Source organism: Neomonachus schauinslandi, chromosome 3, assembly GCF_002201575.2.
Source record: "Neomonachus schauinslandi chromosome 3, ASM220157v2, whole genome shotgun sequence".
In the NCBI taxonomy this organism is placed as follows: Eukaryota; Metazoa; Chordata; class Mammalia; order Carnivora; family Phocidae; genus Neomonachus; species Neomonachus schauinslandi.
In genome coordinates this window covers 79927362-79941864 of record NC_058405.1, presented here as the reverse complement: position 1 = coordinate 79941864, position 14503 = coordinate 79927362, and the positions used below count along the sequence as shown (strand labels likewise).

The window sequence follows — 14503 nt, the reverse complement described above, 5'->3', positions numbered from 1 at the left end:
TTTTTTTTTTTTTTTTAAAGATTTTATTTATTTATTTGACAGAGAGATAGCGACAGCAGGAACACAAGCAGGGGGAGTGGGAGAGGGAGAAGCAGGCTTCCCGCTGAGCAGGGAGCCCGAGGCGGGGCTCGATCCCAGGACCCTGGGATCATGACCTGAGCCCAAGGCAGACGCTTAACGACTAAGCCACCCAGGCACCCCAAGCTTTAATTTCTAACATGATAATTAATCGATATAAATTTAAAAACTTTGGGGGTCCTCAAATATTTTTAAGAGTGAAACAGCCTAAAATGCTTGAGAACTGTCCTACGGAAATAATAAACAATGTAAACAAAGAAATTTAGAGTTTCAATAGTAAAAAATGGGGAACCATAGGAGCACGGAGGTGGCTCAGTTGGTTAAGCATCTGCCTTTGGCTCAGGTCATGATCTCAGGATCCTGGGATTGAGCCCCCATCAGGCTCCCTGCTCAGAGGGGAGTCTGCTTCTCCCTTCCCTCTGCTCCCCTCCCTCGCTTGTGCTCGCTCTCAAATGAATAAATAAAATCTTCAAAAAAAAAAAAAAAAGGAAAACCATACAAATGCTAAAAAAAAAAAAAGTAGAGGAAAGGGTATCTCAGAAAAAAATATTTTATAGGCACAGAAACTTCTATTTTTTTAAAGATTTATTTTTCTATTTTAGAGAGAGAGCGAGCTCATGTGTGAGCATGAGTGGGAGGGGCAGAGGAAGAGAGAATTCCAAGCGACTCCGAGCTGACTGTGGATCCTGAGGCAGGGCTCGATCTAACAGCCCTGAGGATCACCACCTGAGCTGGCCCTGAGATCATGGCCTGGGAATAAACCAAGAGTCCGACGCCTAAACAATTGTGCCACCCAGGTGTCCCACAGAAACTTCTATTTCTCAAATGACATATTAAAATTTAGATTAAGTAAACCAACAGAACACAAAACTATATATAATATGCTCTGAATTATATATATATATTTTTAAAGATTTTATTTATTTATTTGACAGAGAGAGAGAGATAGCAAGGGCAGGAACACAAGCAGGGGGAGTGGGAGAGGGAGAAGCAGGCCTCCTGTGGAGCAGGGACCCCGATGCAGGGCTCGATCCCAGGACCCCAGGATCATGACCTGAGCCGAAGGCAGACGCTTAACGACTGAGCCTCCCAGGTGCCCCTGAATTATATTTTTTAAAATCACAGAGGCAAAAACTGAATTCAAGCAAAGAAACCAAAATTTTAACAGTAGTCCCTGCTAGTTAGTGGGATATGGTGACAAATATTTTCTTATTTCTAACCATGATTTCTTACAAGTGTTCTGTAATAATCAGGCAGTATTCTCATAACCAGAGAAAAAGATTAATTTAAAAAAAGGAAAGAAAAAAAATTCTGGCATTCCATTAAAGCAGTAAATGAGGTTCTTAGCTTTAGTTACTTTTTAGACATTCCCAAAATTATTATTTGGTCAACAGCTTAAAAAGCACCAAAACGGCCAAAAAACAATACCAAAACAAATTTTAAAACTCTCAAACCCCCACACTAAATCATGATAAAGCTACCAAAAAGATATGCTAACTTTTCAATAGCTCTCATTATATTTTAATTTTAGCAGAACAAGACCATCCATGTAAGTTTTAAAAATATAGGGCTCTGACTTAAAGGCAAGAAAGTTTCCCAACTTTTAAAATAAAGCAACTAATAAAATGCTGATTTAAAAACAAAAATCAGAGACAAGAAGTCCAAAAATAAATACCTCACATGAAAAACTGAAATTTCAAGTTGTCTAATTACAAATTAAATAAAATTCAATTATTACATATTATTTTATTTCTTCAATTCACTGTCCATTTTTTTATTCTATGATTTTTACATTAAAATAAAGATACTAGTTAACATGGTGGTCATAGTGAAGTACGGAGGTTTTCAATTAAAACACTTCAGATGTATAGCACATTGGGTAAAATAGATTTAATGTCTGAAAAATCAGGGACCAAGCAGACTGCAAGTAAAATATTCCATCTTAATATGGAAGTCAAGAGAAATAAAGTATTTCATATATAGAAAGTAAATAAAATCACTTACTGCTTACCGGGACTATGATGAGTTGCATATCCTCCATTCTGAAATTCAACTCCTGCCACATTCATTCTACCAGGATTAAAAGGTCCTACTGCAGTCTTGGTCTGTGAAGTCAAAGATGGGGTGTATGTTTGTATATTAACACCAAAATTACTTGACTGAAGTCCTTTAGCGACATCTCCCAAGTTGGTATTCTATAGTGATGTAATACGTGTAATCATTAAGTTCATATCTCGCCCAGCATTCACAGAGCTTATACCTGTTTCTAAGGTTGTAACATTAGTAATAGGAATTTCAGAGTCGATTCTGTAGTGATAACATTATTACCCATTCCTGCATTTACCTTACTTCTTGAAAGACTGGAAGTGGAGAAATCCAAATCTTTGGTTCTATTTTTAATTCCAGGAAGTCCCCATTCAATAAAATTGGAAGAATTTTTCTTTTCCCCTCCATTTGTTTCTATGTCCTCTTCATCATCGATAACAATTGTCTCACTTACATTTCCCTTCTCAGAAGCCAAATCTCTTGAGGAAGGAAGAATTATGGAATAATTTCCTTGTAGCCTTTCATTTCTTGATGAAGCAAATATAAAATTTCTTTGATCAGCTACTGCTGGAGTAGAAGTTGAAGGAGGTTGTATAGATTCAATAAATACAACATCATCATCATCTTCTTCCACCGATGAATTTCTACATCTGTTATCTAAAGGATTAGTTGGGTTACCAAATGAATTTCCTATATCCATGAGACTAGCTGCTGCCACGGCTTTATGCTCTAATAAAACAGGAGTCTGTTCAGCCAAGTCTAATCCTCTCACTGAACATTTATCCATGCCAAAGAACCTGTAGGGGACAGAGAATAGTAAAAAAAAAAAAAAAAAGTTCTAGTATGATTATTCAGTTTTATTGCAATGAAATAATGCAATGAAATGAAACTTTAATTTTCGTGATTTTTATCTAACTTTTAGGGAAAGAATTGTTACTCATTTTGGTTTTTCTCTCCCATTAACCATTTAATGCTTACTTCAGAATTTGATGGAAATTAATCATCCAATTTGTGGTAGTCCTTAAAAAACTTACTCATTTTAAAGTACTCAATTTAACCCGCTCATCCTTTACAATGAAAAACAAAACAAAACCAAGTCTTCCTTTGAAATAGGAAATAGTAATAAAATAATTCTTTTTTTTTTTTTAAGTTTTTTTAAATTTATTTGACAGAGAGAGACACAGCGAGAGAGGGAACACAAGCAGGGGGAGAGGGAGAAGCAGGCTTCCCGTGGAGCGGGGAGCCCGATGCGGGGCTCGATCCCAGGACCCCGGGATCATGACCTGAGCCGAAGGCAGACGCTTAACGACTGAGCCACCCAGGCGCCCCAGTAATAAAATAATTCTATCAAATATCAATATGGGTCCAAATATAATTACTATACTATACTTTTATCTACCAAAATAACTACGATATTGTCTAATCCTTATTTCGCTAGTGTCTTTTGTCACTGATTTTCAAATTCTCTGCTTCCGACATAACTGTGATTAAATCTTTCTGAATCTTTTTGTCCAGAAATTGCCAGACATTATACTACAGGTGTTTTATGTAAAATTCTGAAAACAGCCCCATAATGCAGGTATAATTTAATCCACTTTACAATCAGGAAAGAGAAGCCAATTAAATTGTTCTGGGTAAGACTGAACAGGACTTAAACTCCAGACTCTAATTCTAGGCCCCAAATTCTTAGCATTCAGTTATATTCAACAATTACTTTTGTGAACCTACTGTACACTAGGATATGACGAAGGAAAGGATCCAGTAGAGAGACACAGTTGAGGAATCTGAAAAAGTAAATTTATTGGGGCGGCTGGGTGGCTCAGTGAGTTAAGCATCTGCCTTCAGCTCGGGTCATGATCCCAGAGTCCTGGGATTGAGCCCCATGTAGGCTCTGCTCAGTGGGAAGCCTGCTTCTCCTTCTCCCTCTGCCTGCCAGTCCCCCTCCCTGTCCTCTCTGTCAAATAAATAAAAATAAATACATAATCTTAAAAAAAAGTAAATTAATTAATGAAGCAAGGCTCTTAAAAGTAGATGAAGGAAGATGAGGATATGTGCACAAGTGGTAATGAAACTGATCATGAGTAAAAAATCACCTCTATCTCAAAGGCAGGAGGGGAAAAGGTAAGTATAAATGGAATGTATATTAAGTATGTAAAAATGATAGATGAAGCTAAGTAAGTTTACATATGCTGGCCTCAATTTTCTTAGAAACTCAAGAGTGAAGAAGGTGGGAACTATATGGGTGTTGAATTATTAAGAAAACTCACTTCATATGGCATTCATCATTCCATTTTAAACAACTCACACTGAAATATGCTATATAACATTTCTATTCTAAAATTTTCCCAACTAATTTTAATTGATAATGGTTATAACACCTATTCTTAATAGGTGTTATGTCATTCAAGTTAACGCTTATAATAGTGAAGTATAAACTGCTCTTTTTCCTACTAGGAAACTAAGACTCAGATAAGTAATCTGCAGAGTCTGCCCAAGTGTCCATTGCTGGAAAGGATAGAGTCAGAATTCAAATCCAAGAAATCTTTCTCTAGAAATGATTTCATAGTCACTGTATTATTGGCACTTAATGTATAAAATAATTTTTAGAAATTACTTTTTATTAAGATGAGTTTATTAAAATAAAATCAACATTTCAATGTCCATTTCAAAGAAAAAGAAATAACAAATCTAAGGGACCACTTTAAAGATTTTATTTATTTGTCAGAGAGAGAGAGAGAGAGAGAGAGCACAAGCAGGGGGAGTGGCAGGCAGAGGGAGAAGCAGGCTCTCCACTGAGCAGGGAGCCCGATGTAGGACTCGTCCTGGGATCATGACCTGAGCTGAAGGCAGACGCTTAACCAACTGAGCCACCCAGGTGTCCCTCTAAGGGACCATCTTAAAAGGGTTATAAAAAAAGCACAAAAATTGGGATCATGGTTACCACACATCCAATAAGGTTATTCTGTGGTTGATTTTCAAAGGAAAGAGGCAATATTTTAGCCTAATCAAGGTTAGGAAATATAAGAGCTGTTATACATGAACTGTCTTAGTCCTTTCTATATTTGAATAAACGACAAGAGAAAAGAACAATTTCTGGAAAAGAGCTATAACTGACTCCAGTCTCCTTTGATGGCTATTAGGACATATCTTAACTGTCTCAAAGAAAATAACAGAAAGAGCATTCTTTATGCTCCACTAATTGCAGTCATCTATCTCTGAAAAAAGATTAAGTATTCACCTATTTTCAAGTCACAGATTATAAAAAAGTTAAACCACTACTAAAAGCCAATAATTTAAATTCTTGTAATTTATATTTAATTAAATTTAACCAAACACTTTAATTTCAGGAACAGAAGATTACAGAAAAGTTTTGACTACTTCTACAATATTATCCAAAAACAGAGAAAAAATTATGGTTTAGTGAATTAGTTGTGTAGCACTGAGCAAATTACTTCAACTTATTTTTAGTTTTCCAAACTACAAACTGTAGGGCTCAGGGTGGTGGCTCAGTCAGTTAAACGTCTGCCTTTGGCTCAGGTCATGATCCCAGGGTCCTGGGATCGAGTTCCACATAGGGCTCCCTGCTCAGTGGGGAGCCTGCTTCTCCCTCTGTCTGCCACTCCCCAGTTCCTGCTCTCTCTGACAAATAAGTAAATAAATCTTAAAAAAAAAACCAAACTATAAATTGTACATGAGGATAATACACGATTCCAAGGTCTTTTATTGAGATAACTGGACATGCAAGTATCTAGTGTCTGTTTGGACCATATTAAAAAAAGCAAAAAATGTTAAATCCCTCTCCTTTGAGAACGTATTCAATTCAGGCAGATACTTTGCCTACATCCTATGATTTCAACAAGTGTCTAATTAATCTTAAACATTTAGCTTATCTTGATCTCAGGGTCATGGGTTCAAGCCCCATACTGGGCTCCAGGCTGGGTGTGGAGCCTACTTAAAAAAAAATTGTGGCAAAACATATATCCATAAAACTTGCCATTTTAACCATTTTTAAGTGTACATTCATTATGTTTTTTGTTTTTTAAAAAAGATTTTATTTGAGAGAGCGAGTGAGCATGAGCAGGGGGTAGGGGCAGAAGGAGAGGGAGAAGTAGACTCCCCCTGAGCAGGGCTTGATCCTAGGACCTGCGATCATGACCTTAGCCAAAGGCAGACATACAGACTGAGTCACCCAAGTGCCCCCAGGATGTGCTTTTTAAAAGTTGTAAAAGCTTCTGGATAAATTCTTATTAGTTAAATAATTTAGTAGCCATTCAATATTCAATTATGTTTACACATACCATTACATAGAATTTACATAGTAAAAAGAATCTGTTAGATTTTTTTGAAAAGATTACTTGAGAGTGCGGACGCATATGCGCATGTACACGTGTGTATCACGTGTGCTGCTGAGGGGCAGAGGGAGAGAGAGAATCTCAAGCAGACTCTCTGCAGAGTGCTGAGCCCAAGTGGCAGGGAGAGGGAGCTTGATCTCAAGACACTGAGATCATGACCTGAGCCCAAACCAAGAGTCAGACGCTCAACCAATGAGCCATCCAGACGCCCCAAGAACCTGTTATTAAAAAAAGTAGCTCAAATAGAAATGTTGAGATATTGGGCGCCTGGGTGGCTCAGATGGTTAAGCATCTGCCCTCGGCTCAGGTTGTGATCTCAGGGTCTTGGGATCGAGTCCCGAGTTTGGCTCCCTGCTGAGCGGGGAGCCTGCTTCTCCCTCTGCCTCTCTCTCTCATGAATAAATAAAATCTTAAAAAAAAAGAAAAGAAATGCTGAGATATTAATATGATAAGACTAGCACATGAGAAAGGTAAACTTGCTTTATGGACCTTAAAAAATTAAAATCACCAGGAAAGTATTTAAAAATAATTATTGAGGTACCTGGCTAGCTCAGTTGCTAGAACGTGTGACTTGATCTCAGGGTTGTGAGTTTGAGCCCCACGTTGGGCAGAGATTACTTAAAAATAAAATCTTAAGAAAAAAAAAAACACTGTAAAAAAAATTATTGTTTCAAAGGTTCATTTTTTTGGCCACCTGTATATACATATATATATTTTTTTATCTATAAAAGATAATATAAATATAAAAAATAATCCAGATGTAGGTTACAAAAACTGCTGTTAATCACTAATTAGTCCTAAAACATGTCCTTTTGCATCTCTGTGGACTTATACTGTCACAGACAGATCTTTCTTACTATAAAAATATTTACATATTGGGGCGCCTGGGTGACTCAGATGGTTAAGCGTCTGCCTTCGGCTCAGGTCATGATCCCAGGATCCTGGGATCAAGTCCCGCATCGGGCTCCCTGCTCCTTGGGAGCCTGCTTCTCCCTCTGACCCTCTCCCCTCTCATGTGGTTTCTCTCTCGCTCGCTCTCTAAAAAATAAAAAAAAAATTTATATATTTACATAATCTCAACTCAAAAGCCAACTTCATGTTTAGTGAGTATCTGCTACAAGCATTCCCATTTAAAATCAGAAATAAAATAAAGGTGTACCACAATTCCGGAGATATAAAAAATGTAACAAGATAGGAGAAAAACGACTCCAATGAACTCATGAACAACTAGCACAAATAGCAAGAGAATTACCGAAGTGCCCAAGTATAAAATTACTATCTAGAAATCAATAGCTTGGTAGGGATTAAGTTGATAGATTGATCACACACAACTAACTTCACTTCCTTCTAAAACAGCCATAAACAAAGGTAAAGTTCCTACTCCCAAGGAAAGGAACAAGAAAGGAAGCAACAAAAAGAAACAAAGCAACAAAATTCTACAAGTTGAAGAGAGAATGGATGAGTAGTTAACTACCTCAGCTGATCTGAGATAAACCAACTCTAAAAGAGTGATGGAAAAAGCTGAGAGAAACATCCTGATTCATGCTGCAGAATCTTCAAAAAGGCTCAGAAACCAGTAGCTCCAGATATCCCTGGAATAGGGGAAAGGGGAGCTAAAATGAAGTTGTGAGATCCCAGATCCATTCTTTCCCTCCAGGTTGAAGATGACAGGTTTTTCCCTACCCTGGCACAAGTTCTAGACTTTTATTCTTTGAATAGAACATAAGACTTTTCTCTGGGGTTCACCAAGCATGAGTAAATGGTTCAGTATCATGCGTGTGATTCCCACAGAGCTGGCATCTAGATCTCTATCTTCTAGGCATGTGACTCTTCCCTGGAAGACTTTTCTCAGAAACACTCTTCTCTGTGGAATTAGGAACCAGCAAAAAAGGAAAGACCTAAAGATAATGACTCAAGAGATTACCCATCAACTGGTGAAAAGAATCATCCTACAGTGAAGCTCACAAATTGAAAGCCCCACATATTTTTCTAATCTGCTTTGTACTTCCAAATTCTTAATCACAAGTAGACCAGTCAAGAATTACTAAGTAGCTGAGGATAGCTTCTAATAAGAATAGTTAAAAGAAAAAAAAGAAAAAAGAGAAGTAGATAATGCAGCAAAAACAAAAATAAAACGAAAAACCACAAAATTATTAGTACTCTAGACGGGTGATGAGTAAAAGATCATAAAAATGTCTAGGTCAAGAGTAGCATGCTCTACCCAATGAGCCAGCCAGGCACCCCAAGATAGCAGAAATTTGAACGCCATTCTGGCTGGCACTAAAACCTAGTTTTTTGTACTACATCATGCTGCAAATACCTCAGAATACTCCAAGAAAAATGGTTTTTCTAAGTGATAATAACTGAGTGACTTGTTACCATGCCAATCTTAGTCCTCACTAGTTCCCTTTCTCTATGAATGCCCAACATAGCTCTAGAACCATACCTTCATCCCATCATCTCACAAAACTCCATAGAATGTGAAATATCATCACTTCAGGGATCCTACGAAAATTACCTAATTGAAACAATATCCATTCCTAAAAGCTAGACATAGCAATCTACATCGTGACACCATAGTGTCCTAGATCTAACTAACTAAAAAGTTGTACCATGAAGAATAATAGAGTTAAGTGCAAATTCAAGTTTGGTAAGGAACAACAAGGCCAAAGGGAAGGCAGGAATACTACAATATGAGTTATTCTAATGTCAAGTTTCTTTACAATAACCAACTGTAAACTGTTGGACCAGCTTTAAAGGATAAAATAGGCAGGATCCAACACTGTACTGAATCCCAGGTAATAGATGTAGAATCAGTGATTTTTTTTTCCAAATCACCATCTTCAGATTCCCAATAAAATTATTATTTAGGCAAGGATTGGTGTTATACCATTAACTGAATAGCTGACAGAAAACTGGGCATTTTACTGTACCAAAATGAAACATCACATAGATTACTTTCTGGTACAAGGAAAAGATACATTAACTTCATAATGGAGAGATCAGGCTGTCACTACCAATTCAGTGGTCAATCTTAGAACCACATCAGTGCGACTACATTATGTATCTCCTGATGTGATGCGATCAGGACTATCAGGGTACTTAAACATAAATCTTCCTCAAATATAAGACAAACACAAAAGGGTGCTTGGGGGGCTCAGTTGGTTGAGCCGCTGCCTTTAGCTCAGGTCATGATCCCGGGGTCCTGGGATGGAGTCCCACATCAGGCTCCCCTTGCTGGGCGGGAAGCCTGCTTATCCTTCTGCCTCTGCCTGCCACTCCCCCTGCTTGTGTGCTCTCTGTCAAATAAATAAATAAAATCTTAAAAAAAAAAAAAAAGACAAACACAAAAAATACTCTGTCAACCTTAACACAACAGAAGATTCAGTACATTTTTCTTTAAAACAACAGCAAAGAAAAAAATATTTTTATCCATTGGGAAAGAACAAAAAAAAGTTAAATTCAAATTATTAAAAATGAAACTAACTTTAAGTCCTATTTGGAACTCTAGAAAATGCTAGTGGTGTAATTATCAGCATGCATTACCAGTGCTTTCCCAGGGATTACCCTGGTTTGACTCTGAGGACAGGGTCCACCTAAGCAATTAGCTCTTTGCCTTCAAGATAACAAAGATAAACCGCCTAACTGCGGCACTAAGTGTATTAAATAAAAAAGCAGGGCGCAATTACTCACATGGGGTATGTTTTCTTAATTTCTGGCAACGTTTCACCAGACTGGTCTGAAGATAATTCCTGATCCTAGAATGACAGGAGAGAGAGATGAGAAATTAGTTACAGCCAATTTGGAGACAGCACCAACTCCTAACCACCAGAGGGAGAAAGTAAAGAGTAAGAAGTCAAGGAGTTTCCGTGCTCTTCCACCCTCCCCCACCCCCAGTGCGGTGGGGAAACGAGGTGAATAAACAAATCCAAAAGAGTATAGGGACCTCAACGACTAGACAAAGCTAAATCTCGTTCTTCAAACTACAGAATGGAAGGCAGAGAGCAACAAGGTTGACCTAGGGAAGGGGCAGGCGGGGTGGTTGGAGGGCAAATGTTACCTCGACACCAGCAAGGGAGCTGTATTCCCTCCTAAATTTGCCCACCCAGCGTCATCCCTGTCACTCCCGGCACCAATTCAGAGATAAGGGAAAGCTCAAGTCACCGCCGGGCTGCTATCTCCTACATTTGTCCCAAGCAGTTGCTATGACTCCGAGACTTCCCCGCTCCCCGTCCGCCATTAGAAACTTGCCCAAATTAGACATGAGGACGCGAAATGACCCGAAAGGGAAGAGCGACGGAGGAAACCGAGTGGGGGAAGAGGCAGCACCCTCGCCCCGAAGAACTTGGGGACCTCAGGCTACCGCAGGGACGGTGGGAGCGCAGCCCCGAGAGCGCGAGAACGAACTGAGGCGCCCCTCCCCCCCCCTTCCCCCCCCCCCCCCCCCCCCCCCCCCGCAAGAAAGAAAGGAAAAATACCCCGCGACCTCCCACCCTCCCGGCCCGGGCGGCCCCCGCTCCCCGAGCGACCCCCCGCCTCTGGCGTCCGCCTCACCCAGCCCTCCCGGCCTCGCCCTCACTCTCGCAGCCCTTCGGGCCGCACGCGAAGACGCCTGTGACATGAGCGGAGCCCGGAGCAGCCACCGAGGCCCCGACGCGGTAGCGGCGACGGCGGCCGCACCGCGGGGTATTAATCCCGGGTCGGTGGGAGGTTCCGGAGGCTGCCCTCACCGCCTCCGCCTCCCGAGGCTGCGCTGCTCCCAGCCACCCCCACTATCGGCGGACCTGGACTGGAAAAACAGCGGGGATAAGCCTCACCCGGTTCTGGCTGCGGCTCCGCGAAACGAACCTCCCCTCCCCCGGCCCACCCCCCCTTCGGCAACACGCACAACTCCACTCGGTCCAGTCCCGGGTTTAGCGCTGGTGAGGAGGAGGAGGCGGAGGAGGCGGCGGCGCGTCCGAGCCCGGGAAGGCCCCGCCCGCCTCACCCTCATTGGCTGGCGGGGAGGGCGGGCCGGGGCGCTTCGGGCACGTCCATTGGCTACATCTGCCTTCCTTCAGGACCCCCCTGGAGGGGGTGGTCCGGAGGGCTGTCCATCAGGCGCAGACCACACCCCCGGCGTCGCCGTTCCACTCCCCCCTCCGCCAGCGCTCGGCCCTCGGCAGCGTCCCCTCCCCTCCTTACCCCCGCCTCCCACCCCGCCCCCACCCCCGGGTCCGTCAGGGTCAGGCGGCCCGAGTTTCGCTGTCCGCTGCACCGGCCGCCGGCTCGGTGCCTGGGGGCCCGGGGAGGCCCTCCAGGGCCCGATACAGCCCGAGAGACTGAGGCCGTGGCCGCCTGCCCTAGCTCGGGCCTGGGCGCCCCGGCCCCTGGAGCCGCTCCCAATGACCCTGCCCGAGGAGAGACGGGGCCTCGATGTCCCCAACGCCCTCCCTGTCCAGTTCCTGAAGCCCCCCGTGAGGGGCGAGCCCGGGCAGGGGCTGGAGCGAGGCAAAGTGGGAGGTCGGGGCAGCGCGTGAAGTGGGTTCCCGAATGTGCTGAGGGGAGTGGGAACACTTCCACCCTCGCCTCACCCCCGTGGGGAATTGTCCCCCCACCTCCCGTCATGGCTGCAGGAGGAGACGACGTCCTCCATTTTGTCGGGACTGCTGTGGGAACTTGGGACCAATTCAAAACCAAACCCCGTGGGGCAGGGAAACTTGGCCCCGCGAAGCCCCAACTGGGCTCCGCCATTCGGCCGAGGGGACAGCCCCTGATTCCAGCGTCTGCGCCTGAGGGGCCCTTGGGGGACGGGCGCCACGGTGGAGAGACCCAGACGCCGCTCCCCGCCTCCATCAACCAAGATGGAGGAAGCTGCGGGCTCCCCTGGAGCTAGGCTCCCGCCTGTTGGAGGGGCTGGAGCCTCCCCTCGGTGTGTCCTTCGGCGCTGCCGTCGTCCTCCTCCGCAGCCTCTTTCCCTTGCCCTCCCCCAGCCTCTAACCCAGCCTCTCCACTGCCTTCCACCATCTCCTGGTCCTCAACGGTTGATGGAGACTCCACTCCACAGTCTGCTCAATCGCTTCGCCCAACCAGGGCCGGCCCGGTTGCGGGGAGCCGAGCGAAGGTGTGGAGTGTTGCGGCGCGCCCCGGGGCGGGCGTGCCCGGGGAAGCCACATCGACGATGGGGCTTCTCTTTTGTTCATCGTCTACACCTACGTCTTCGGCGCACGTCATGGTGCTGTGCAATTTCCAAGATTCCATGTAAAGATGAAAGTGAGGCCTCTTTCGTCTCACCCTAGTGGTTGTTAGTGGGATTACAATTGATGGTGGGGAAATAATGGATGGATAAATTAGACTTCTCAATATCATGATTATCTAACACCACTGCCTATTAATAAATAGACGTGTGATGTTACAATTTAAAGTTTTGCACGATGATGATGAACATGAGGTTTTTAATGAATTAATCAACTCAGTAAAAACATGTTGAACAGTTTAAATGCCACTTACAGAACGTAAACCAGTAGAAGTTGAGATTCATTCTAATTACAAATCCATGACCATCCTCATTCCAACCTTGCTTGCTATTTTGTAATTGAATAATTTAGGATGTTGTAACGTCCAAATAAAAAAATTGTGACACTGATAAATAACAAGACAATGTTATTTATTATGGGTATTTTGATAATTAAAGACTTACTGCTCATGGAAAGGCAGATAGACATTGTGACCAAGAGTATGTTTTCTGGAGCCACATTGCCTGCCTTTGAATCTTTATCATCAGTAATAAGTTCCTTAGACTCTCGCACTCTTAATAGCTGCTATATTGGCCAGCATAGATAACAAAATATTTCTATCATTACAGAAAGTTCTATAGGTAATCACAGCATTCATCTTAAATATTATTAGGAGAGTGGGGGAAAAGACTGAAAAGCCAGTCAGCCATTTAAGCTTCTCCATCCTTCTTCCTTCTTCCCTAGTTTCTCTCTTTTTATAGCCTAAAATACACTTTTGTTTTGTTGGCAATTGTTTGTTAAGATAAGCATCAATTCCCTCAGTCTCTTTTCTCACTTGTCCTTCACCTCCACAAATGTTTTGATCTGTGCTTATGATATACTGTGTAATACTTGGATCATGATTTTAGAATACTAAGCCACTTTCCAAAAGTAAATTTTGGTTTCAAGTGTATTTTCTCCCAGCTTCTTCATTTTATGGACTGATTCCAAGCATTAAATCTTTTTTTTTTTAAGATTTTTATTTATTTGACAGAGAGAGACACAAGTGAGAGAGGGAACACAAGCAGGGGGAGTGGGAGAGGGAGAAGCAGGCCTCCCACTGAGCAGGGAGCCCGATGTGGGACTTGATCCCAGGACCCTGGGATCATGACCTGAGCCGAAGGCAGATGCTTAAGGACTGAGCCACCCAAGTGCCCGCATTAAATCTTTTTTTTTAAAAAAAGATTTTATTTATTTATTTGAGATAGAAGGAGGGGGGCAGAGGGAAAGGGAGAATGTTAAGCAGACTCTGCCCTGAGCAGGGACCCCACCTGGGGCTTGATCTCACAACCCTGAGATTGACTGAGCCGAAACCAAGAGTTGTTTGTTTAACCAACTGTACCACCTAGGTGCCCCAAATCTTTTCTTTTTGTATTACAGTAATTTTCTTTTTGTATTAAAATAATATGCATTAATTTTACATTAAAGATATTTTTATGAAAAATTTTTTTCTTCATGTACCACTGAGCTGGTTGGGAATTAATAATATGAATTAATAGTAATAAAAGCTAGACTGTATCAAATTCTTACTGTGTTATAAGTACAATTCTAACTGTAATATGTGTGATAATTCATTAAATCCTACCAAAATTAAAGTATTTTTATTAATCCATATTTTATTATTTTATTTTATTTTTACCCACATTTAAAAGATGATGAAACTAACACAGAGAGTTTAAGTAACTTGCCTATGATCATACAGCTAGCTGGTGATAAAGTTAAGATCAAACACAGGCAATTTGGTTCTAGAAAATGTACCCTTAGTAACAATGT

General features: G+C 42.0%; 1 protein-coding gene across 4 annotated transcripts in view; it reads right to left on the bottom strand.

Moving 5' to 3' along the window:
- ZMYM5 (zinc finger MYM-type containing 5) overlaps nucleotides 1-11420 on the bottom strand; it is a 36272-nt gene extending 24852 nt beyond the window's left edge. For 3 of the 4 annotated variants that reach the window (XM_021678207.1, XM_021678210.1, XM_021678211.1), the window contains exons 1-4: nucleotides 11207-11258; nucleotides 10170-10234; nucleotides 2423-2921; nucleotides 2090-2183 (exon numbers count right to left, since the gene is read on the bottom strand). In XM_021678207.1, the coding sequence (XP_021533882.1) occupies nucleotides 2090-2183; nucleotides 2423-2921; nucleotides 10170-10171 (595 nt within the window). In that variant the 5' untranslated portion in view covers nucleotides 10172-10234; nucleotides 11207-11258. Of the gene's footprint in view, nucleotides 1-2089; nucleotides 2184-2422; nucleotides 2922-10169; nucleotides 10235-11206; nucleotides 11259-11364 lie in introns of those variants that run through there. The other variant, XM_044913234.1, reaches the window with a different exon arrangement.
- Nucleotides 11421-14503: the final 3083 nt, after the last annotated feature.